Source organism: Ornithodoros turicata, chromosome 4 (genome assembly GCF_037126465.1).
Source record: "Ornithodoros turicata isolate Travis chromosome 4, ASM3712646v1, whole genome shotgun sequence".
Classification (NCBI taxonomy): Eukaryota; Metazoa; Arthropoda; class Arachnida; order Ixodida; family Argasidae; genus Ornithodoros; species Ornithodoros turicata.
In genome coordinates this window covers 59,770,043-59,794,639 of record NC_088204.1, presented here as the reverse complement: position 1 = coordinate 59,794,639, position 24,597 = coordinate 59,770,043, and the positions used below count along the sequence as shown (strand labels likewise).

Sequence of the window (24,597 nt, the reverse complement as noted above, 5' to 3'; positions counted from 1 at the left end):
AGAGCGCCATGAAGCGGTTCTGATAGTACACATATCGCGAAGCGCGCAAAAGCCTCCTGCTTCATTCACCTTGAAAGAAGTCTGAGCTTGGGCGAAAAGACGGGGAATTCGTGACAGAGTTCTGTCGTGTTGTCCCTTCCTTCCACAGCTCAGAATTTATCCAAGTTCCACCCAGGCATTCCACCAGCTAGCCTGCGCCTATGGTACATGTTTTATCTGAAACCTGTTCATACGAACGTACCGACAAACCATCTTACAACTGTGAAGGTAAAGGAAGAAAAGTAATATTCCATTTAAAATCCCATTTCGGACACACGCACACAAAAGTAATAATAATAATAATGCTGGTCAGCTGCCTTGCTCCGCACATAGAGCTCTGCCTTTACAAGGACCACGTGGCTACAAGGCAACGAAACAAATAAATATTGCAGGGCAGCTGTTAGTGAACATATGCTAAATAGATAATGGAAAAGCGACGTATACATGAAGACAAAATAGAAAGGCGCACCAGCGAGACTCACTTTGTCCTGGGAAATGTATCCGGCTCACATATGTCTTTGGGCGTTCGCCCAAAATACGCGTATGTTTTTTTTTTTTTTTTTTTTTTTTCTGTGTCTCTGGTTGCAGCCCTCAGCGGAACCAACCAGGCCCTCGGTTCGGGGTGGGTGGTTGGATCGCGTAGGGGGGGTCAGATATACCAATGTAGGATCTGACGTTTCGTGGGGGCAGTCGTCCCCCTGAATCTGAGGATGCTCACCTCAGCGTTTCAGTACGTTCACCGCCCTCGGTAGCTCAGTCGGTAACGTGCTGGCTTGCCGATCCCGGCTCCCGGCCGCGAGTGCGGTAGCAATATGGGGGAAGTGGAAGTGCTGTGCTTCCAGTACCGTGTGCGATTTCCAGCACACGTGATCTGCAGTCGTACCCTGCGGCACATGCGACATGCACAAACACAAACCTTACGTGCACAGTACCATTTTTTCAGTGCTTTTCAGCATTCAAACACCCGGGCGGTTGTATTGGTCATATTTCGCGTCAGCGGGTTGGCAACATTGCTGTCTTGTGTATCATCCATGTTTTTAATAGAGTTTCATTCTCGGTGTTCGCAAATCGGGTCCGTATATTCTACAGAAGCGGAATTTCTTCTTTGTAAGGCCCTACACACACACATTCAAGATGGGACGAAGATCTATAAGTACAACGAAGAGTGGGAAGTACATGAATCCCACAGATCAAGCACGTACGTACCGACAAACGAAGTTGAGAGCGCGGTAGAACTACGATGCCTTTGTGGTATATCGGTTCTCTTTACAATACTTTCAGGAAAAGAAGCAAGAAAAAGAGAGTTAAAAAAAGTAAGGATCTGATCCCAATTTCGGTGGTGTTTAATCTTCACGCTGTGCAGGCGCAAACTACGACTAGCTCATCGTAATACCTATGCATAATCATATGAAACATGAAGTTTAGGATGATGCTTTTTTGCTTCATCAATATATCATGTGCCGGATGTTGCGTTCTTCTATTCACAATAGAATAAGAAACAACGCCAGATGGTCAGGGCCGCTGTACTCAAGGGCAAGGATCCGCAACAGCTCATACTGGATCTGCAAAGGATTGACGAAATGGGTACGTTCATCAAACTTATCCTACATATCTCATAACACAAGGCCTGTCACAAGAGTTCGACACGGACATCAGTGACCATTTAGAACACCGTTACATGAAAGAAAGTATAACTTAGCACGCCGGAACTGCTGCAGAAGACCTTTTTACTAAATGAGCATAGGATAGAAACTCCATCATATCACAAGATTGCAAAGTCATAAAATTGTCAGCAACTGTTTGCAACTGTTTTGCTGCAACATCTTACCTACAGTGCATAACACATGTGTACAGAAAATGTGCACTTTTGTGCAAGCTATATCAAAAAAGAAATGCAACATTTCAGTGAAGGCTGTTGCTAGTGTTCCATCCAGACGGAATAGTTGCTGTTGCTAGCGTTCCGTCCTAACCTAACCTCAGTCACGACGGATGCGCGGTCTACATGGGCTCTCTTGACACATGGAATATGTATTCGCAAGACCTAACCTAACCTCAGTTACGACGGATGCACACTCTACATGGACTCTCTCAACACATGGAATACGTATTCGCCAGACCTAACCTAACTTCAGTCACGACGGATGCTCACTCAAACGCAGAGAGAGGGAGAGGCGGAAAAAAAAAAAGAAATTCATACAATCGGATTCGAATTGCGGAACCCCACTTCTACAGCGAAGCAGCTCAACCCATTATGCCACACCACCGCTCAACTGGGAGGTGACTTACTTTGGTGTCAGTTTGTACCTTTGGATGGAACCCTGACGGCAGTGCTTCGACTTCTGTCTAGACGGAATGCTAGACACTTCCTTCAGTGAAATGGAATGTTGCATGCGAAGAACATATTACACATTTTGGAACCGTGCATACAAAGTTTTTGAGAGACAAAACTGAAAGTGTATGTATAATGAAGTATCTTGTGAAGGAATGCTGCATGATTTTATTTCTGTAGACAGATAGGTGGATTAGGACTGCAAAGGCCCAGTGATGTGCAAAAGCGTGAAATGTGAAATTACTTAGCTGTTTTCATTCTCTTTTCAGAATACAATGTGCAGAATCCTCCTCCCTTGAGTGAGAAAGTGCTGAAGGACAAGCGTAAAAAGCTCAGGGAGACTTGGGATCGTGTCCTTAGGCTTTATGTATGTCTTATCCTCTTCCTATTCAACACTTTTGGTGCGTTTTCCCATTGAACCGAGGCAATGGCATGCTGTCGCACGTCATGACAGGGTAAATGTCGTTTGAGAACGACACTCCTGATCATGCCACAGCTTTTTTGTACGTGGGGGAATGCACAGTGTGTACTGACAGAAATGTAGATACAAAACATTATCTATTATGACAGAGGCTGTTCATCTTTAGGCGAAAAGGCATTAGCGTAACATATGAATAGTGAATTGTATAAAACAGTATGAACTGTATTCATACTGCAAGACTTCTTCCGAGATCGAGAACACATTCATGCCTGCAACATTCAGGTTTTCAGTTTAAGCTAAGAAAGTTCCAAAAACATATGCCGGCACAATTTTTGGCAGTTTGATTGAAAGACGCCGCTCTATGGGATACGGTCAAACTTCTTTACAACGAACACCTTTATAATGAAAAGACCGTTATAACAAACGTTTTTTGTGGTCTGGTCAGGCTCCCATAGGATTCAACGTATACTTTGGACATTTATAACAAATAACTCTATAATGAATGTACCGAAATAACGAAGTGCTTTTGAAGTCGGTAGGGCAAAATTCACGACCTTTACAACAAAGTTTTGCAAGAGAATTTGAAATTGCGAACTTTCTGAGAGTGTTTCCCATTCCGACGGGGTGCGCCCAGCATCACGGATGACGGTTCCGTGGGGTTCATAAAAGGCTTGGAGAGAGAGCAGGTGTTCATCCACCTGGCATTTGTCCAACCGGATAACTTGCTGACGTGGGTGGGGCGTAGTCGGGATTCATGGACCTCGACTGTGCGAGCATCCAGGAGGCGGAGCCTCCTCTTGGTCAGCAAACGCAATGATAGTTGCAGGAAAAATTTGTATCATCCGAAAATTCATATCAAAAGAAGTAGTAAACCAAAATAAAAATTGAGGCAAGAAGATAGACAGTGATTGTTCATTTTCCAATACCATCACTGAAAGAGACTGGTCGTAACGCTTTTTTGTCTAAGTTTTTGGCCTATGCAGCCTAAATTCGCAAGATGATTCAAAAGGCCCAGCACACGCTTTCCACCCGCGAGTCACGCACTCGTAAAGCGAGCTTCTCCCAAAGCATACAGGTGTTAGGTGAAGCCAACTTGCAGGATGGTGACGTGTAATATTGCCAGAAGCTGGCCTGATATGTTCCCTTCACGTTTTCTGGTCGCTGTTTTTGTCACACAGCTTCGTGGTTTATTGTTGCAAGGGAGTAAAAAGGTCAAAACAGAGAAAATGTTTCATGTCTATTGTAGGTTGAATGACTGAGGTGCGTTTTGATCACAGCAATGAAATTCTAACAATCAACAAGATTGCTAGCATTTAAAGACATTTTTGCTTTGAAACAGCTGTTTTAATGAAGTTACATTTACAACAACAATTTCCCGCAGTCTTCTGAAGTTTGTTTTAAAGGAGTTTGACTGTACCAGTGATCCAGAACTCAAGCAGATTGAATAGGCTAGGTGTTCCTGACTACTTATGCATCTACAAGTACACAAGCTGCAGAAACATGTACGTAACAAGCTAAAGCACATATTTGGCCCGCAGCAAAAAGAGGACCCAAAGCACTTCTCTGAACTAAAGCACATGGAACTTGAGTATGAGGACAAGCGAGACAAGCTGGTTCGATACTTTGGTGGGTCTTGTCAGTTATTAAGTCATTAGGGCAGCAACCTCTGAACCTCACCATTTTTCCTGACAGAATCTGTAAAGTTTGCGCAGCAGGTAGAAGTGGACCAGATTCCCCTTCCCAGCGCCCCCAGTGCCCCAGTTGTTGGTGAGTGGTCTGCTCGGAGCAGAACCTTGATTCATGTTGAAAATTGAACAGATGATCATTTGATGAGGGCCACGTCGGCGATAGCTGGCGTTCCTCGATGAGAATGATTGTTGTGCGACGCTTCAATAGCAACAAACGTAAAGGGCAGGAAGTGTCCTTTATATGCTACATTTTTCTGTGAATCTTAAATAGACCTACGGCTGTTTTGGATCTGTTTCACATTCATGCTTCCCAACTTAGACTACAGTATAGACTCGCATACGTAATGCAGCTTTTAATCGAGAGGCATAAGTGCCACAGAGGAGGTGCATTATTTCTGCGAGGAATACCCTTGTGGGCAATGCTGCTGATGTTAGGGTGCGTGAAATATGCTGGAATTAAAATACCAATATTTGGTCATCCCAGCTATAAGTAGACCCTGAAGTTTTAGGGAAATACAGTCGAGCCCGTTTATAACGATACTGACAGGAACGCAAAATCTGATCGTTATATCAGAGTATCGTTAAAGACGAGCTTTCGAGAAATTGCCGCTAGAGTTCGCGTAAACGAAGTAGATCGCCACAAGTCGAACGCCGCTGAACATATGCGTTTGTCTAAATTGACACAGCTGTGTGTCAAAAGCTTTTGATAACATAACCGCCGATATCGTGTGAGGCGTCGAACCTTTTGTTATCGACGACCTCGTTGATTGCTCGTCATCCAATGCCGTAGTCATCACCATCCTCACAATCGGGACTGCATGGTCCATCACACCACGCCCATCCGCCACGGGGGTGCCCATCCACCACCGGCAATCCGTCGACGCGTGTTTGGGTGGCGACACGCAACTGTCTGCCAACACAATTTTCAAAGCTCCAGTACTTCACAACGCGGTTTTGCACCAGTACGAAACCCATAAAGCGCATGAAACTTCGGGTCGAGCCACGCGTCTTTCCTCGTCAAAAAGTGTCTCGGAATCGCGGACGCCATCGTAGTGAGCACGCAGCAAAACAAGAAAATAAGCTTGAAGACAAGAGAACGATGTGGGGAGGGAACAATGTTCTTTACTTCGCGTGAGCCCCTTCCGCCCTTTCGAAGTCGCGTGCCTTGCAACGCACGCATCTAATCCCCCGCAGTCATGCGCGGATAAACGCACTGCGTTCTCAATTTAGCGAGCACGGAGGCGAAGGCTCTCGAAAATGCCAATGTAATTTGTTTTCAGTGAAATGGTGCAACCTTGCTTTCTAAGTTTCACGCGTTTTGCCGTTCGCCGGGAGAATTCCGATCGCTATATGCGAGCAAGCGCTTTCGCGGCGATCGTTATGTCGATGTTTTGTTTACATGTAGTTCAATGGGAGAGCTGACGGGAACCAGCAATTCGATCGCAATATCGGAGTTATCATTCTTCTTATCTTAATAAATGAGTTAATATCTAAATTAATTAATATCTAAATAAAGATCTTAATAAATGGGCTCGACTGTATTTTTTTTCTAAATTCAGGGAGTAAAAATCTCTATAAATAAACATGTGCTGTAAATTCACACAAATTCAGGTGGAAAAGCTTCCAGTAGGCTAAATTCGGGGAGAAATCGGGCTCAGTTACCCAAACTGGTTCGGTACAAATGGTGATGTAACTGTGTTTGCTACCAAACAAGTTAGTGTGAATTCCAACAGACGTCTGAGTGAGGAGAATTTGCCGGTTGAAAATCGGGTTTCTCCCTAAAGTTCCGGGTATAAATTCGGGATGAATCGGGTTAAACTGTAAAACTTCAGGTTCTAGTTACAAGTGTATTAATTATACAAGTAAATGCTTTTTTCTGGCTATTACCATTGTCGTACGAATATATTTTACAATACAATGGGGTAAATTCGGTATGCGCTTTCTGGTTCCGTAGAGAAAAAAAAAGTGTGGTTGACTTCATTCATTTCAGAAGAAGATGACACGGGCAAGACGGTGGCGGGTAGTAGCGTGAATATGCTGAAGCAAATTGGTTCTCACATGAAACAGAAGCTAGCATTCTAAGTAGGGCCGGTAGGGTGTTGCTTAGGCCCAGTAGGGTTGCAACGGACAGCACTGTCCTCAAAAACCTTACCCGACCAGGGTTAGGCACTGATTTTTTTCTAGTCTGCGAACATGCCGATATCAGAAAATAGGAGCCTGCAATCCGGATATTGACCCCACAGCTCTTTTGCCTTTGGGCGCTGATTGGGCTCCGGTGTAGATGCATGACACTTGTGCTCACAATTGGCCTCAAATCTTTGTTGCACATTTTTGATCAGCAATTCGGTACACAAGTGTCGCGCGTGAGACAACATTTTCAACATATTTTGCTAATTATCTGTGGTGCATTACTCTCCCGCATTATTTCAGCAGCACAAAATGCAATACAGACTTTTTCGTTTTTATTTCCTGACGGCACACACATATTATGAAACCACAGACAGTGGCACAATAAAACAGACAAAATAGCCGTTTTTCATGTACTGGCATGGAACATACGCACCTTTGTTTAACAGGATCAACGTGGCTCCAACCACCTTCTAACCAACCAGGCACACCTGTGTCAAACATGTTCACGTTCGCACCTTTGTTTACATGCTGCCACACCCCTTTTTTGCTGGCATTTACAGGCACAACCGCCTTCATGCAAAACTTCAGATGGCCCAAGGACATTTCTTGTCCCCATTGTTGGAAAACTCTAGGCCATATATGTATAGTATACTCACCGTAAAAATCATCGTACACTGCCTATGCCACTTGTTCACATCTAGATGGCAGCATACGGTTTGTGCAGTTCCTCAGCGGTGAATAAAAAGTGGCAAGTGCTGTATAAAGTTGCACATTACTGTCATTTGGTAGCTCACTGACGTAGGTGTTGCAACTGTATTCCTCCGTTGTAAGCAGAAACCGCTTCTTTGCTTGCATGCAAGAAGTGCTATATTTGCTCGCTGCTGTGGCACAGAAAAGTGCTTACGATCTTGTGATGCTCGCTTGTGATGACAGAATGAGTGTCCTAAGTGGATGATGCTGCTTCCTGGGGCTCCGTGGTCTTGACAATTCAAAAATAGCCGTCCATGTGCATTGTTGATACAAAGAGAACATGCCCTGTGCTCATGGCAGTTACTTTACTTTGTGGGTGAGCCGCGCAGCAGCGCCAGTCTTTTCTGAAACGGCCCATTGGAAAGTTTAAATTTCTTGCAAATAAAATTCGATAACAGTGCTCTGATGTCCTGGCAAAATCTCCCCTGAGATAAATTGCGTTTACATTATAGTGTTCAGACAAGTAGATTTGTTTTTTTGCATTAGGTGAAAAACCCTGTATGTCCCAGAGCTTCTAGTGCTAATTTTACTCCTCTTGACAGTTTTTGTTCCGGTCCTTCCATGCTCCTGTAATGTTATGCTTTGTTCTTAATAACTGAGAAGAGAAAGCATGGGACTAAATGTGTGCAGTGGCGTGAGACACACACAATTTGTGTTTGTTTTGGCTACCAGGCATACAGTCGACACACGTTAATATGACACTCGGTAGTATGACATCCTCACTTTATGACCATATTTATGGGGCGCACTGTGTGTTCCCAATGGAGGTCCTGTGTAAAGGCCCCTCGTGATTATGACAACTCGATAATCCGACTATGACCAACATTCCACGGACGAACTGGGGAGAACACGTGTAATCTTCCCCCGTATTTGTGACCATCCACCACTGACCGAGTCACCCTCCTGACTCAAAAGTCCAGTGATCCCAAGAAAATGTTGGCGCGGTGAATGCAAAATTCACAACCCCGCCTTTACAAAGTTATCGTCCTGACTCGCAAGTTCAGTGGTCCAAGGATGATGTATGTGCAGTGTGTATTTGCTATCGCCCGTGCAATTGAGTCAGGGGAAAAGCTACATAATGACAGTTTTTCTAAGCAGATGCTTTTAATGGAGTTTTTTTTGTAGATATTGTAAATAAATTGTAAGGTTCTAAATAATAAATTGTGTTTGAAAAAAGGAAATGAATCGAAATACTGTGCCTGCAATATCTGTGTCTTCAATAAATGATACAGAGCCAAACAGACTTCCTTTATGAAGGGCTTGCCTGGAGCATCATCATCATTAATATGACAACTCGCTTTATGACCAAATTCCGCGGGAACGGCCTTGGTCCAATTAACGAGGGTTGACTGTATATGCTTTTATTTGCTCTCATGCATTAAAGATGGTATTTGGATTGTATTCGACGTGAGAAGGAACTGGTATTTGTTCTTATATTCACCAGCTGCAATGTTTTTCAAGACACCACATTCGTTAAATTTTGAAAGCATATCCATGCAAGCCAGCCATTGGGGCAGCGAGAGAGGAAGAAGACCCAACATTGGTTGTTCTCGGTGTTTCTGGCTCACTTCCATCTCTCTGGCACAGCATAATCAGACTCATGTACAACTCCTGTACATGTAATCCGATGCACATATTGGGGAATTAACTGTCAAGTCTATTAATTAACCTACAGTCAGAAAACACACTATTGGGTGCACAGGCTAGTGTTTTGAGTACAATTGTCCGTAAAAATCCTATTTTCCAGTGGGTTTTGTGAAGTACTGGCATCCATACTGGCATCCATAGTTTCTAATGGCCTGCTGCATGCAGTCCTACACTGCCTTTAGTGTCTTTGTGGTAGTTGGCCATACACATGACTTCAGTCTGTTTTATTTATCTGTTTATTTGTTTAGTTGATACTGAATTTCAGTTATTTGACCCAAGCAGGAGGGTTACAGCAAGCATGAGGCAAGAAATACAAAATCTAACATATGTGCACCAACGGCAACCAAAACATTATTCACCATGTGTAGCAGTTACTGCATTTTGAAAGTGTTGAAACCTGGAACGGTTTATTATGGTTCAACCTTCATCGTGCAGCAGAATGAACAGTTGAGGTATCAACAACCCCATGGATTTCGTGTGTGTCTCCACCAAACGCTCGATGATCACATATTCCAGAAATCAGATTAGCACCTATGATCATTGTACAATAGCCTTGACACACCTGCCAATTACGTGTTCTTTCATTCATTCCAGCACCAGCCATGATCCCATTGCCAATTGAAGTTCCTGCCTCAATTCTCAAGAAGCCCACAAGGTACGAAATAGCGTGTCTCTGAGGCTTATTCCGAATATCTCATTTCTTCTCCATTTGTGTACAGGATCCCTGCTAGTTAGCACCACCAGTGCTGCAGAAAATGTACTCTTCGTTTCAGTTTGCTATCGGGAAATTTATGAAGTTAAGGTGCACATGTTGCATAATATCCAATACTACGTACGTTGACTGCAATGTCTGACATTAGAAGACTCGTTCGGCTCTTGAGATAGTTGCACTTGCTTATCAGATTGAAAATACATACAAGGATACCCAAGATAACATACAGTATTTCGTCTGCTCTGTAGGGAATACAGTAGACTCCCGTTAAGCCGAACTGGCTTACCCCGAATTCTCGGATAGGTACTGTACTGCACAAATATTGAACGTCGATGCGTCACGATATAGAGAGTGCTTTCAAATCCCGTCAAGAATTTTCATTTTTCAGATTTGTTTCAGTAAATTACAGAAAATGAAAAACTGCTCCTTCATGTGCGCAGTGTCAATATCGCTGCCTAAATTTGGGTTATATTTCAGGAACCGTAACATTGTGTAAAATCGGACAATATTGGCTAGGAAAGAAAGCGCTTATCGTATTTCAGATGAACATGTGATGCTGAGCGGTTGTACTCAACTGCTCGGTGCTCTCCAATACCTGTATTGGTGGCTAAATTTGCAAGTTCATGTCTTGGGGTCCTAGGGTTTTACCCCAAGTGACGGTGATGCAAGGCAAAGCAATAAAAAGAGGTAATGCTGGGTTCATGCTAAACCCCAGGGCTCCATGCATAAGTAGCTAAGGTCCTAGTAATTTTCGAACTCAGATTGCACAATGTTTCTAGCATGTTTTGAGAGACATTAATGTCATGATTCTTGTCCAGTGCGGTTGTATAATGGATGGGTATTTATTGTGTACACGTCTTTAGCTTGAATACTTATAGCACTGAATGCCAGTATATTTGTTAAGGCAGTGTTGAGATGAGCATGTACAAACACTATTGAGCTGCCAAAACTGTTGCAAACTGTTGTAGCTGAAGCTTTGTTTCCAATGAAAACATTTAGCCTTGTTTCTTGGTTTTCACATGTTTCACGGGCCCCTGGGAAAATTCTGATTACTATATACAAGGAAACTCTTTCACAAGGATTGCTATATCGAGGTCTTGTTTACATGTACTTCAATGGGTGAGCTGACGGGAACCAACAGTTCGATCGTAATATCTGAGTTATTTGCATTGGTTGTTGTCATAGCTCGCTAGGCCTTGCCTCATGTTCGCTATTACGTGATGGCGGAAACATACGAGTCTCGTCCTTTCCAGAATATTTATGTACAGGCAAGCATGAAAACAGTTCAGGGCTCATAAAATAATATTCTTGCATTTGCATTCTCACTCTATAAAGGTCATATGTGATGTTAGGCCCAACTCAATCGCGAACCCCACAAACACGAATGTTGCCAACCCAATTCAAGAAAATATCGAATTGCTGCCCTTTTCTTTGCTGTTTTCTTAACAGGAAGGGCTTTGATCCCTTGCTTTGTTGCTTGCTTGCTTTGCTGGCGACGAGTAAGCGGCATCGTTCTGTGCCAAATGGCGTTTGCACACACCATTATGGTATTTTGTTCCTTGCTCCTTCTTCCTCTGACAGAAATACCACTTTTGTGAGAAATGCACTACCCGCGGGCACCCGCACGTTGTTGCGAGTGACGGGTCTAGGTTTTCGGTGTCATGCGGGTAGTGGGTCGGGTGCGCATTTTACCAAAACACTATGAGAAAGAATTCCGAGTTGCTCAATTTCAAAACTGAAACCTGCGGTCACAGAAGCACACAATCGTAGGCTTTTTTCCGTCATGTCAGATATTGGTATAGTTTTCATATATCAAAACTATTAGAAAATGGCTTGCAAAGCCCACTGTAAAATCAGTATCTGAATTAATTATAGAAAGCTTCAAAAAATAAAAAGTATATGTTAGGTAGCAAGTAACTTGAAAGTAACTCGTTACTTCTCCAAAGTAGCTGATGAACCCCAAGTTCATTTTCATTACCTGTAACTTCGTTAATAACTTATTTACATTTTTTGCAAGGTAACTTAACTTGTAACGACTTCTTTTTGTCAAATAATTTCCCATCTCTGGTTGTTCCAGACCTGAGTCATTCCGCAATGCCCCTGGTGTGCCCCCAGGTCCCCCTCCAGCCCTATCGGATGATGAGGATGATGGTGGTGGGTACATCCATTTACACCTTTCTTCTCGTATGCACGTCTGTCAAAATTGCACTAACTGTAATGTATTTTAGAACCCACCCCTGAAGCAATAGAGAAGGCATTGGAAGAGAAGATAGACAAGCAAGGTAGACTATCAGTTACTACAGTTTTTGTTAATGCCTTACACCATTCCCATTGGAGTGTCTGCTGGCTTTTGCAGCAAAGACACGCAAGATACGGTTCGCGGACGAAGGATCGGACCGGCCTCCCGGGGTGGATGACGACCGTGAAGTTTCCAGTTTTCTCAAAGATGTAAGTTTTCTTCGTGGAACAGAACAGTAGATTAGCCTCGCTGGATTTATCTATTCACATTCCTGTTCTCTAATACGGTCTTTTACCATTCGTGGGGATAAGATTCTGGCGGGACAAGATCAGTTTCCTAACACGCGTGATGCATTTTCTGCTTTGGAACTGCACACGATCCTCATTGTGCTATCCTCTTGCACAGATGGAGATGAGCCAGAAGCATCGAGAACGACCAACAATGGGTTTGCCTCCTCTCTCGCTGCCCCAAGCTCCTCGCAGCCGTCCCCCTCCACCTCCTCCCCTTCCCATGCAACAACCTCCTCCACCTCCGGGGGTTCCTCCCCTTGGCCCACCTCCACCGCTTGGCCCTCCTCCGCCTGCTCTTGGGCTTCCACCCAGACTACCCCCTCTCCCGATGGGCCACCCGCCACCCAGGATGCCACCCCGCACTGCTCCAGCGGCACCGCTCGTGTTGTCGGCTCCTCCAAACCTGATCGCGCGCCCGCAGGGGGTGCAAGGTTCCACGGGTGCAGAAGACCGTTCCTCGGCGAGCGGTGGGGCGACTATCGAGGCCAAGCCGCAGCTGCGAAATTTGAGTGCAGACGTGACACGGTTCATGCCGACATCTTTGCGTGTGAAACGAGAACCTGGAAAACGGCCATCCAACAAGGGTAACATATTTTTCTTGCATCTAGTGCCGGATGATCTACAAATGTGATGGGAATAACTAGAGCCTGAAGTTTTGGTGAAATATTTTTTTCTAAACTTGGGGAGTAAAAATCAAGTAAATAAACATTTGCTCTAAATTCATGCAAATTCAGGTGAAAAAACTTCCAGTATGCTAAATTCGGGGAGAAATCTGTGTCAGTTACTCAGACTAGCTGAACTGGTTCGGTACAAATGGTGATGTGACTGTGTTTGCTGCCGAACAAGTTAGTGTGCATTGCTACAGACATCTCAATGAGGGCAATTTGATAGGTAAAATCGGGTTTCATCCTGAAAAGGCAACCTTCAATTTTGGGATGCAAATTCAGGGAAGAATCGGGTTAAACCCTAAAACTTCAGGCTCGAAAAATAACTGTTCTGATGATGGAACACACAAGCGGAAGAACACAACAATAGCCTCAAGGTGCCTAAGAATACAAAAGGTTGAAATGTTGTGTTCCAGCCCTGGAAGAGTTACTCTCCAACATGTTCACCAGATGCTGTTGCCTCTTCCTGCGTTGTACATTTGTGTGTGTGTGCATGGGAAAACATGTAGGAGAGAATGTAAAGAGAGCTAGTGTGTGTCCCGTTCATTGAACGTGGCCCCTTGGACAGTCATCGATAAAGCCGTTTCCAGTGCAGCGCGTTGATTATCGGACTCGTCCGGCAATCGAGCGGTGCTCCGTTCGATTCCCATCACTGTCTGGCTTTTTTCATGACTGCCATATTTCAATCTTGCAGGTGTGGATCTGCTTTTATGTTCTCCAATCAATATTTGTGCTTTAATCTCTCTCTGATTACGTTTCAGACGGTGTGGTGGCCCCAACTCCAACGTCTGTGTCTGCGCCTACTAAAGATGACGCTTACGAAATGTTCATGAAAGAAATGGAGAACTTGCTTTAACCTTGCCAAATGCACCAGCGGCTTCAAATGTAAATAAATAAAGGCAGTGTTGCTTGGTCTTTGATGGCCCTGCATGTTAATATTATGTAGTTAGTGATGGTAATCAGTGACAACCCAAATTTTACATTCAATTCAATTTCACGTATATTCCAATTCAGTCTTAATTTATTGCAGTTCAGGCCCCAGAATATTCAGTTTGTCATGTAGGTATGTGGTGGCCTTTTAGTATTATACAACCACGATAACAACTTAGCGTAGAGAGTTGGGTGAGTTGGTAAGGATACATTGCGTAAAAAAAGAGCGAAAACCACACATGACGACACGAACAAGCTCCCAAAACAAGCTCTGTGTTGTCGTGTGTGGTTTTAACACTCTTTTTACGCAATATACCACGCTCTGGTTCTGTGACATTGTAATGAGGAAAACAAAGAAAAGGATTCGAGGTTGGGCCATGGGACCGAAGAGCCAACCCCCCTCACTGCAACAGTGCAAAAATTATCCAGAAAAGCCCAACAATGTAATCAAAACCTGAGCGTCATACCAAACCCGAATGGAACACCGGAAATAAATGTTATTTTTTGCCGGAACCAAACACATTTAGAAACTTTAGGTTACTATTTCAAAACTGGTTTCAAAGGATTGAGAGTCCGAGACTGACCGTTTTTCATCTTACCTACCTTAAGTGCCCCAGCATATTCCAAAAGTGACTGGTTCATGCGACATGTTTTGCAAACCGAGTCTCCAGTACAAGCGGAAGTGCATAGCTGGACGCCCGCATCGATGGAGACAATGTCGGACAACCGTGTTCTATAGTTTCATTTTCCTGTGGACAAGCGTTCTTGTCACAGCTTTGCGGCCAGCACATTCGAAGGCTAGAGAAGTTCATACCCGAACCATTGGTAAAGTAAAAAGGTGATGTCATTGAAGGCCACTTGGGAATACAACAAGCTCGTACAAACATAAAATTGCTGGCTATCTTTAGTATTACACTAGGACATGCAAACTTTCCTACCGTTTATTTTAGGGTATATGCCTTCTGCAATGAACCGGTTCAGGATCGATATTTGTGCCAGGGCTCGGAACCGTTATTTTTTGGGGTTCGGTTCAAGGTTATCAGTTCGGTTCAGGCTCAGCGCAACCAAAATAACGGTTTGAACCGGTTTACGTCTGCTGTGCTAATCAGTGTAAAACATGTGAGAGGTAATATCGGGATCCGGCGATGGCTTGCTCCTCCTTCCTTCCTCTTACTCCCTCGCCTCTACACTTCATAGGTACAAAAAAACCATGCAGTTCACAGCAGATCATCCTTTACCGTACCGAAAAGTGCTGGGAAATGGTGTACAGCATACCATTGAACTCCATTGCATGAGGCTATCGCCAATTTCTAAAGAACAAAAGAGAAGAAAGCGGTCACGTGGTAGATAGGACTATCCCAGAGCCCCATGCGCAGGCCGGCACGCTGCTCCCCGTTGAAAAGAGGGCGAGAGGCCACTCCTGTGTTTCCTTCCTCCATGCTCTGGACCACACGCCAACCTCTTTCCCGTGGTCGCTAGATGTCTGCGTTGCTTGTGGATGTCACTGTGAACTATTAAAATTTACTTCGCCTTCACGCCGCAACGCTGAATGAAACGAAGTAGCCGCGACAACTACGCAAAGTGTAGCTCTTGTGTAGCACATCTTTTTTTACACCTCGAGTCACAAAAATGTACAGGGATGTCGTGAACCTTTTGCAGGTGAGGCTGTAGGAGGTGCATGGACTCACCACTTCTTGGTTTATTAATATGTTATACAATATCTGCTCTATGAATTCGGCAAGATTGCGAGCGATGCAGGGAAGTGGTGGACGGCAGTCGAGTGCGAAGGTATAGCCGTTTTTACCGTCTGGCAAACCGGTTACCACATCATATTTTTTTATGAGACAAAAAATGTCTATGGTTCGGTTCGGGTTCGATTCGGCAAAAAATAACGTTTTTTTGCGGTTTTCGGTTGCGGTTCAGTTCCGGTTTCGACCCCTGATTTGTGCCCTCCTGGAGCTGAACCAGAACCGAACTATTATATGCCTGCACCTGAACCGAACCAGAACAAATTTTGGTTTGAGGCAATGATCAAAACACACACATCCCCAACACACACACACATACCGCACATACCACACCAAGGGCAGATTGGAAAGTAAGGGTTGTGATTGGGTTCTAAAGTTTAATAATTTGGAGTAGATTTTTCGTACCAGTGACATGGCCGAGCGGGTTAAGGCGCCCCGCTCATTGGTGGTAGCCAAGGTCGTGCCTTAGACTGGGAGATGGTGGGTTCGAATCCTACCACCATGGCTGTGCTGTCTGAGGCTTCCCTGGGTTTTCCCGAAGACTTTCCAGACGAATGTCGGCACAGTTCCTCCTGAAGTCTGCCCAGGACGCATACAACCCCCCTGTCCCCTACTCCTTCCTGCTGTCCTCTCTCCATCTGTCCATATCTGCACGCCGCTCACAGCCACAGTTGCTTCGCGGCGCTAACACGGAATAAAAAAGATTTTTCCTAAGGTGAGTCAGCACATTGATTCTGATGGGATGTACGGCGATTATTAGTTTTGGTTTCTGTTTCTTTGTACGTTTTCACGTAGAGCTCTTCTGCATTTCAAACGTAAAGTACGCAATTAGAGCCGCGTTAATTTGTTGTGCATTCATAGCACAATGACACCGTGAAGGAAAAACATCTATGTAGGGCTTCTCGTGGTATTTGAGCGATGTCAAATCAATCTTCCTCCAAATGTAGCGTTTATAGCCATTTGTAGCTACATATCATTCACAACTGCTAGCCACATTGGAGAACATAATCGCGCTTGGTCGTGCTCTCCTCTTCGTAAAGGCGTTTTGCGTTGTCTGCATCTTGTTCCTTGAGCTCTGGAGAACAGTATTATTTTGCGTGTGTTTTTGTCGTTGTTTGCGGTATGGACAGTGGACATACTGAAGCTTGCAGACACTTTTGCGCTTGAAGCGTTACCGCAGATTGCATGGCAACGGTAGCCTTCCTCGGACTGCGTGTAGCGTCGTGGAGCTTTACTATGGACCTAAGACTTTGGAAATGAGTAGTGGAGGACGGTGGTTTGTGAGCAAAACGAAAGAAACGTCGCGTCGTGGCACGACGTCTTCGGCGGCGTCATCGTCTAGAGCACGAGACGACGATCGCCGGTCCGGCCACGGGGGGTTCTTAGGGCGTCGGGCTGGAAGTCCCCCCGAAGGGTCTCAAGGGGGCTCCACACAGCTAGTGTTTCGTCGCCAAGGGAAGGCATTTAGAAAAGGAAGCTCGCCGCTAAGGACAGACGACGTGTCAAGACCAACGACCAAAGGGAGCGCCAGCAAGAAGAATTGTAAGATATGTTTTGCATGCTGACACCTGCGCGGAAATGCAGAAGCATGCAGTGTAAAGCATTTATAACAAACGTATGGAATTTCTCTGGTCTCTTGAGACATCGGATATTCCTGTGTGTCGGTGTTGAGCACTAACACACTTTGGCCAATTTATAAATACAGTCCTCGAAAAGCTTCACTGATTTGCACACTCATAGATTACGACAAGTATCACACGTAAAGCATGTTACATATTACATTTATAAAAATGCAGTAAGCAGAAGAATACAGAATCATAGCTTGTGACGTACATGCCTGAGGCAAAATCATCTAACGCTTCATTTACATTCTTGATGTCACGTTTCCGTTGTGCTTTGAAATCATCCCAGGTGATGTTACCACATTTTGGCCATGGATAGGGAGTCTCTGAGGTTGATTGTGTGTCATTATTATGAGCTGGTGTTATAGAACTGTGGAAAAATCACATGATAAATTCCTGTCCCTTCTTTAAGACGTTTCTGAGGGTTTCTTTTTTTTGGAGTTGCCCTGACCCACAGTGTTGGATGTAGGACCCACAGTGAGCCCTGCAACTGAACGACTCCAAACAGTGACAGTAGATGGAATAGCTGGTTATATTTATTGTGACAGACTACCAAAGTCGAGGCATGCCGCTGCCTTCTACTCACAACCAGGACACTTCTCCCCCTCCCACGTTACAACATTTTAACAGAAAACATTGGGTCTTATTCTTTTTTTTTTTGCCAACATCAACTTTCCAACATAGCCACATAAAAAAACACTTTCCTACACTCTTGACTGGATGCAAATTAATTATAGCAACCCTAAACACCATTTCCCAGTAGTCCATTGTCTTACATATACATCCCACTTATATTCCACTCCACAAAACTCCACTGAAAATAATATGAAATGTGATGGGCCATACAAATACGTATGTAAAGTGGATGTCTACCTTCAATATGGATGTCTGGTTCAGAAAACATTTGCTCAAGGTTGCATCCCTGACTTCGGATCTGCAATGCAGATGAATAAATGGGGAAACCCAAAAATGAGAAGATTAGCAGTGGCAGTGTCCCAGGTTGCTGTGACCAATACTACCAGCCCAAAAGTGATATAGCGCAACATACAGTTCAAAACAGACAAACACAAACTCTGAGTTCATGTCCAAAAGTCACATTTCAGTTTCTGTCACCTCACGTCCTATGCACCCTAGATGCCTCATTGTTATGTCCTCATTCACCGTGATTGGATATGAAGCTACAAAATTAATTTGTGCTGTCTACACAGCATTCTAAGCAAAGCGTCGAATCGCAAAAAATACGGGTTCAGTTTGGGTCTGCGTTGCTTGGATTTCGTTCCAGTTCAGTTCCGGTTCGGCTGTGCCAAAAATCAAACAGGTTCGCAGCCCCGAACCGGTTTGTGAACCGGTTCAATGCCTCCATTTTATATCTCCTATATCACTGCTTTTATCAGGAAATGCGTGACTAATAGCTCACTGCTGGTGTTAGCTTTGTCGTTTTTAGTGACCAGGTACTCCCTTTAGCGAGAGAAAGGAGAAATGGGTAAATACTTGCAAATAGCATCCACGCTGATGGAGCTGCATAGTCCTGCTACAGTCTTCCCAGAATTGCTTATTTCACACGCACAGTGCCAGCAAGATACACTTAAAGGAAACCAAATAAGATGGACAGCATTTTGCATAGACGATGGTACTGATCCGGCACACTGCATTCGCAGTGTGAATCTATCTGAAACCGTACTGAAGCATACCAAAAATAAGCCTACCAGCCTTGCTCTGTCCGAGCTGACAGTAGTGTACCAGTTAATCCACAACACAAAGGCAATGTGTCACGACACAATTGCACTACGAGTTAGCAGAACTACATTCAGTTTTCGAACCACAACTAGTCAAACAGGCACCATCTGCGTACGCTCCTCCTCCACTTTTCATGTTTCTAGCTTGTTTAATTTTTACTGCTCACGTGTAAAGGGAAACGTTGGTCGCTTGCTTAATCATTCAGGGTGTTTCACTTAAGAGTGACCCCTAATTATTAAAAAAAAAATGTACTTGAGATAAAAATTATAAACCTGCGTCATACTTGTGAAGGTTTTTGCCGCCCAAACAGGTGGTTTCCATCAGTGTACCTCATTAAGTTGTCTAATTATCTTAATTCAACTAAAACATTTTCAAAGAAACGTAACATTTTTTTGTGCTAATTAGATAAGCCCATGGCCACAACACCCCATTTCAGTCACAATTACATTATCCATCAAGATCTTTCCACAAAAATTCGGCACCCAAAAACTTGCCATCTCTGCAAGCCTGTTTTCGGATTCCATCAGTGGCAGTGCTATCGGCAAGGCCCAAAGACACTCCCACTGCGCATTGAAACAGCCGTGGAAAAACAGAAAAGAAAGGGAGGGCGGGGACCAGCCCAATCACGCATTTTGTCTTCTCAACCTTATCTGTTCGCAGACATCAGTTACCGATAATCACCTACATCGATGTTCTGTGCTGTTTCCTGTGTTGTCCTTTCCTCCTTCCCATACCTTAGGCGGGGCAACTTGAACGAGCGAGCCTTGATGAGCGACGGTTTTTCGGGCAGTTTTTATGTGTTTTCAGGTGTCAAATGTTTGTGGAAAGATCGTGAAAGATCCTGTAATTGTGACTGAAATGGGGTATTGTGGCCGTGGGCTTTCTAATTAGTGCAAAAAAGTTACCTTTTTTTGGGAATTATTTAGTTCAATTAAGCTAATTAGACAAATTAATGAGGTACACTGATGGAAACAACCTGTTTGGGCAGCAAAAACCTTCACAAGTATGACGCAGAAGGTTTCTAACTTTTATCTCAAGTAGATTTTTAAAAATAATTAGGGGCCACTCCTAAGTGAAACACCCTGTATATTCGTCCTATAGAGCCACACAACTGGCTACTCCATTCCTGCTTCATTCGGTGGACGATGGCAGGGCACTCACCTTTCAGAAAATACAGCAGTTGCTACCAGAGGACTGCCACGTCGTTTACTTGGAAACCCAGTGTTTGACAAGCATCCTTGTGGCACCTCTTCTGTTTAGGGCAGACATCGCAGTGCGTGCGTGAGGAGCAAGCCGTGCCACTCACAAGGACAACTGCCCTTCAACATGTTAGAAAAGATGCTGAAAGCGTACTTCTTTGTTTGACTGCTAGGTGAAAATTTGCGAAATTCATGATATGGAGACGAGTGTGTCCTCGTTCGAGGATTGAGAGGCACTTTAACTCTTCTGCTGACTTCTTTTATATCCGAACCGTTTCGTTGTGAACCGGTTACCACTATTATTTTTACTGGTTCTCCTCCGGTTCGGGTTCAACAGTGTTGTGAAAATTTCGGTTCGGGTTTGGTTCCAGCAAAAATGACGGTTCGGGTACGGTTGTCGGTTCGGGTTCAGTTTGACACCCCGATTGTAAGGCTTGACGATTCATGTGCATTGTTAGTATGCCTCATTTATGTGCAGTTGTGTCATTGAATTTCTGCAGAGCCAATGCACATTGAAAGTGTCAAATGCTATGTAGAGTGACATCACGCAATCCGGTGACATCACGCAATGTACCGGAGGTCGGAGAGTGAACCTTTAAAACATGAAAGAACTGATGTTCTGAGGCTGGAACAACATAGAAGGGACAAATACATACAGGGCCTCAATTTGCCTAAGAAATTAACGATGAATCCAGAAGATGTGAGTTCGAGTACTACAGCTGGCTAACCTTTTCAGTGACTTTCATCTTTCATCGTGAACCTTTAGAAGTTTCGGTTTCATTTTGAGCTTCCCAGATCTTTTGACAACTAACGAGTCTCCGACTGCCAAACCAACTTTATTTCTCATTTCGGAAGAATGTATCGAACCTATGTACACAGCCATTATAACAGTTTCGGATTGTCTCTGAGTCTCCCTTTATGGTGACTGTGAAGCCATCTGTGCACCCGTTTAGCAGAAGTCGTGGTAGCTTCATGATGGCGAATAGCAGCAAGAAGACAGAAGTAGACAGGACAACTGCAGACTCTCAACTGACATTTAATCAAAGAACACAGCATCTTAAAGGCTAACATCAAGGTCACTGACTATCACCTAAAAATGTACGGAGAGGACAAAGGTTTATCTATTATTAAAGGTTTATTTATTAAAGGTTTGTCTTCTTGCTGCTATTCGCCATCATGAACCTATACCAACTACCCCGAATTGTTCGTATTGTGTGGTAGCTTCCACTGGAATTTCGTGAAAATGTTTCAGGTGAACTGTGGAGGCTGGAGGAGGGAGGCATCATTTAGAGAGTTGATACGTTTGAGTAGGCATCTCAGGCTGCTGTGGCCTGGTAGAAGACTGTTGATCTGTGTCTCTATGTCAACCTTTCCAGTCCCAGTGACGTGATTGCGGTGAATAGTTATCTATGAAAAAATGGCTAGGAAGCAAGCGAGCTGGTGAAGATGATGCATAATGTAAAAACCCCAAGACTAGGGAACACGTGTTGTGTCTGTCCCTTCGTGTTCCCTAGTCTCGAGGTTTTTACATTATGCATAGTTATCTATGTCCTCACCAGGAAGGTTTGTTTCAAAGCCTCACAGGAGCTCAATATTGCTCAACGTTGCTTCTCCCATCTGCTTACTCCCAGCTGAGGGTAGTGAAAACCTAACTGCATTTGTTACTCATGGCAGCCTTTTTTACTATAAGGGAATATGCTTCGGTTTAGCTTCTGCTGCAGCGGCATTCCAGCAGATGCTTTCAGTGGCCCCCAAGCCCTGTACAGATGTGCTTCATAACCTCCACCCAGTAGCATAGCCAGAAAAATGTTTTGGGAGTGGTTCTTCAAGAACTTTACATGGGGGGGGAGAAATTCACTCCCATACCAATTCATTTTTCGTTTCGCAAATAGTTGTTGTTTTCTCTGTTAATGTTAGTGGCATGCACTCGAGTGGATACACGTATGGCTCACAGAAATCATGCACAGACTTTAGAAGATGGCTTTGTTATTGTGCCTAGCACTTACAGTGTAGGGACCTAGTTCATAGCAACCTCTGTTGCTTTAACTTGTGTTGCTGCACAGCGCATACTTATGTTTTCCTGTATTGGCAGCAAGTGGCACATCGTCAGAGGACATATGGAGCCTGGCACAGCGTGTGGCAGATGAACCTCTGCGCAACCTGCGTCTCCTGCGGGACCGTGTGCAGTCGGGGACTCCCTTTCTGGGCACTGAGAACCCTGGTGTTGCAGGAGGTGCTTTCTTGGCAGCCTTCACCTCTTCCTTGGAACAGGTGCTAGGTCGACCACGCCTCGGAGCAGACCTGAGGACGGAACTTTTGACGTGTATCACTGCTCTTGGAAAAACACTCCCTACCCCTCATTCTCATGGGTAAGAGTGACTTTTTTTAACTTTTTTTTTACATCTGAATGAGCGGTAAATGTCTGTTGCATGCCAAATTTCTACAGTTCCCTGCTTCTGCACAGAAGCACTGTCCCATTAGCTGTTTGTGAAAGTTGAAAAGAATAAATACGGTTGGCGTGCATTTTTCTGGCACTTTTCTGTCCTCAGCAAAAAATGTCTGGATTGTGAGGGATCTGGATAAATGGGACTCCAAGGGAGATGAATCATCAGTTGGCAACAAAGCCTGTGCTTTTTCGGGGGACATAAGAAACTGTCCATCGTCATCCGTATAAAATTGCTGTAGACATTCAGCTCTCGTAAACTCCTGCTGATGGCGGTGACTGGGGAAATATTATTCTCCCACTCAAAAATGTCAATGCCGTTCTCTGTGCACTTCATGCAGCACAGGGTTCCTCGACCCTGAATCTCCGAAATCTTCATGTATGAGCTCTCTTCCTTCTTTTTACATTTTAAAGCTTTGCTTGTCACATTAATTGCTATTCTCCGATGCTCTGGCTGATAAGGGGCATGCCTGTCCATAGACTGCATGTTACAGAATCGCCTTACCTGATGGCTTAAAATGACTGAATTGGTCAACGTGTGACGCATGGGCCAATGGGAAGGGGGGAAATCCCGCAAAGTTGTCGCCCCCCGCTTGACATAGTGTAGGTCGCATACTGTCTCAGACTCAACACCGGACACAGCAGCACACTTTGTGCTGGACCCAAGTTACAAAACGTCCCGAATCCATTGATTCGTCCACCCGGATAAGTGAAGACTAGTGCATATTTTCCTGCAGGCTCGTTGAATGGCTTTTGGACAGCTATGACCTATCCATCTCTGATGAATCTAGAGTTCTCCTTCTGAAAGCATTACTTGAGGTAAGCACTGCTCTGTATTGGTCTTGTATTGTTTTGTTGGCTCATGATTGCTCATTTGAAGTAAATACATGCAGTGGCCAATCTAAAGTTTTGTGTCTTTGAAATCAACCCAAAAATGTGCATCGTCACTTCGCCATTTTATATCTTTCTATGCTCTTCTTTTCCTCCTCAGGTGCTCAAGAACAATACTGAAGTTGCTACAGACATGCTTCCAGTAAGTGCATTTCTTCAACTTCCTTTGAGGTCATTGTTCTACATTGCCATGTGATACACGGCATCGGAGCTGTTTGGTGACTTGTTCCATGAACGTTGTCAGTGACGATAATGGAGGTGTGGGATGTGACGATATTTCGATATAGGTTCTCCAACTTCGTCGCTGTGCAACCATGTATGTTAAAAAGTGCCAACAAGGGTAACAATAACGCTGCATAGTCATTTGAAACTGCACTTACTGGTGTTACAGATGGTAGCATGACGCATATAGCGCTTAAGCCCGACCTGCATGGAGCGATTTTGCTCGTGATTCACGTGCGTAGGCGTGACAAACTTTTGAGGCTCGCGCACAGATTTTTGCCGTGAAATGAAAGAAATGCTCACACGACCGTCGCTGAAACAATCACGCGTGATGAGCACAACATTGTCGAGTATCGCGGTTTTACTGCGCTAATGAATGAGGGTGTTCCAAGCTGCATTACCATCAGGAACGACGGTCCCACCCCAAGCAACAAACAAAGTTGGGGCAAAGCTTGGCACTAGATAAGCTGGCCTGCCTGACCTTGGTTGGTACATCATTGGCCAAGCTTGTTCCTTGATACGGATCTGTACACTGGGCAATGACTTGCCAAGCACTGGCCAGCCTACATTGTGCCAGGGTACACACTAAAGCATTCCTGCTGCCTCACTCATATGCATACTCAATTGTCTTGCGGCGTAAGGTAACGATTTATCATTCTTTGTTTGTTGCTCGTAATTCTAACAGTGGACAATGGGCCCGGCATTTCAAAGCGCAAAAAAATAAATAAAAATAGAGGAGGAGAATCATAAGTTTTGAATTCTACTGGAACGGGTGCGACCGTACCTTTATAAGTGGTTATCACTGCACATGCAAGGACACAGACTGTTTTCTGTTCAACGAGCAGTAGTGAGTTCTTATTTCCTCGACTCCCAAAACGCTTATACACCTTATGCC

At 44.3% G+C, this 24,597-nt stretch overlaps 2 protein-coding genes across 5 annotated transcripts in view; both read left to right on the top strand.

Annotated features, from left to right (window-relative positions):
* The first annotated feature begins 1,047 nt into the window (after positions 1-1,047).
* On the top strand, positions 1,048-13,825 carry LOC135391623 (WW domain-binding protein 11-like). Its single transcript, XM_064621948.1, has 12 exons — positions 1,048-1,237; positions 1,321-1,352; positions 1,530-1,623; positions 2,638-2,735; positions 4,328-4,415; positions 4,482-4,556; positions 9,599-9,659; positions 11,794-11,870; positions 11,945-11,998; positions 12,073-12,164; positions 12,361-12,829; positions 13,672-13,825. Exons 1-12 carry the CDS (start codon positions 1,174-1,176, stop codon positions 13,764-13,766), a joined length of 1,299 nt encoding a protein of 432 aa, XP_064478018.1. The 5' UTR covers positions 1,048-1,173; the 3' UTR covers positions 13,767-13,825.
* Positions 13,826-16,594: 2,769 nt separating this feature from the next.
* LOC135391622 (serine/threonine-protein kinase SMG1-like) overlaps positions 16,595-24,597 on the top strand; it is an 87,577-nt gene continuing 79,574 nt past the window's right edge. For all 4 annotated transcript variants that reach the window (XM_064621944.1, XM_064621947.1, XM_064621946.1 and 1 more), the window contains exons 1-4: positions 16,595-17,130; positions 22,239-22,515; positions 23,327-23,408; positions 23,581-23,622. In XM_064621944.1, the coding sequence (XP_064478014.1) occupies positions 16,845-17,130; positions 22,239-22,515; positions 23,327-23,408; positions 23,581-23,622 (687 nt within the window). In that variant the 5' untranslated portion in view covers positions 16,595-16,844. The remainder of the gene's footprint in view (positions 17,131-22,238; positions 22,516-23,326; positions 23,409-23,580; positions 23,623-24,597) is intronic.

Bases quoted from the DNA above. Each gene is read 5' to 3' on its own strand.
- LOC135391623 (XM_064621948.1), top strand. From the start codon at position 1,174: ATGGGACGAAGATCTATAAGTACAACGAAGAGTGGGAAGTACATGAAT. The intron at 4,416-4,481 runs GTGGGTCTTGTC...TTTTCCTGACAG, and splicing joins CAAGCTGGTTCGATACTTTG to AATCTGTAAAGTTTGCGCAG. The intron at 4,557-9,598 runs GTGAGTGGTCTG...CATTCATTCCAG, and splicing joins CCCCAGTGCCCCAGTTGTTG to CACCAGCCATGATCCCATTG.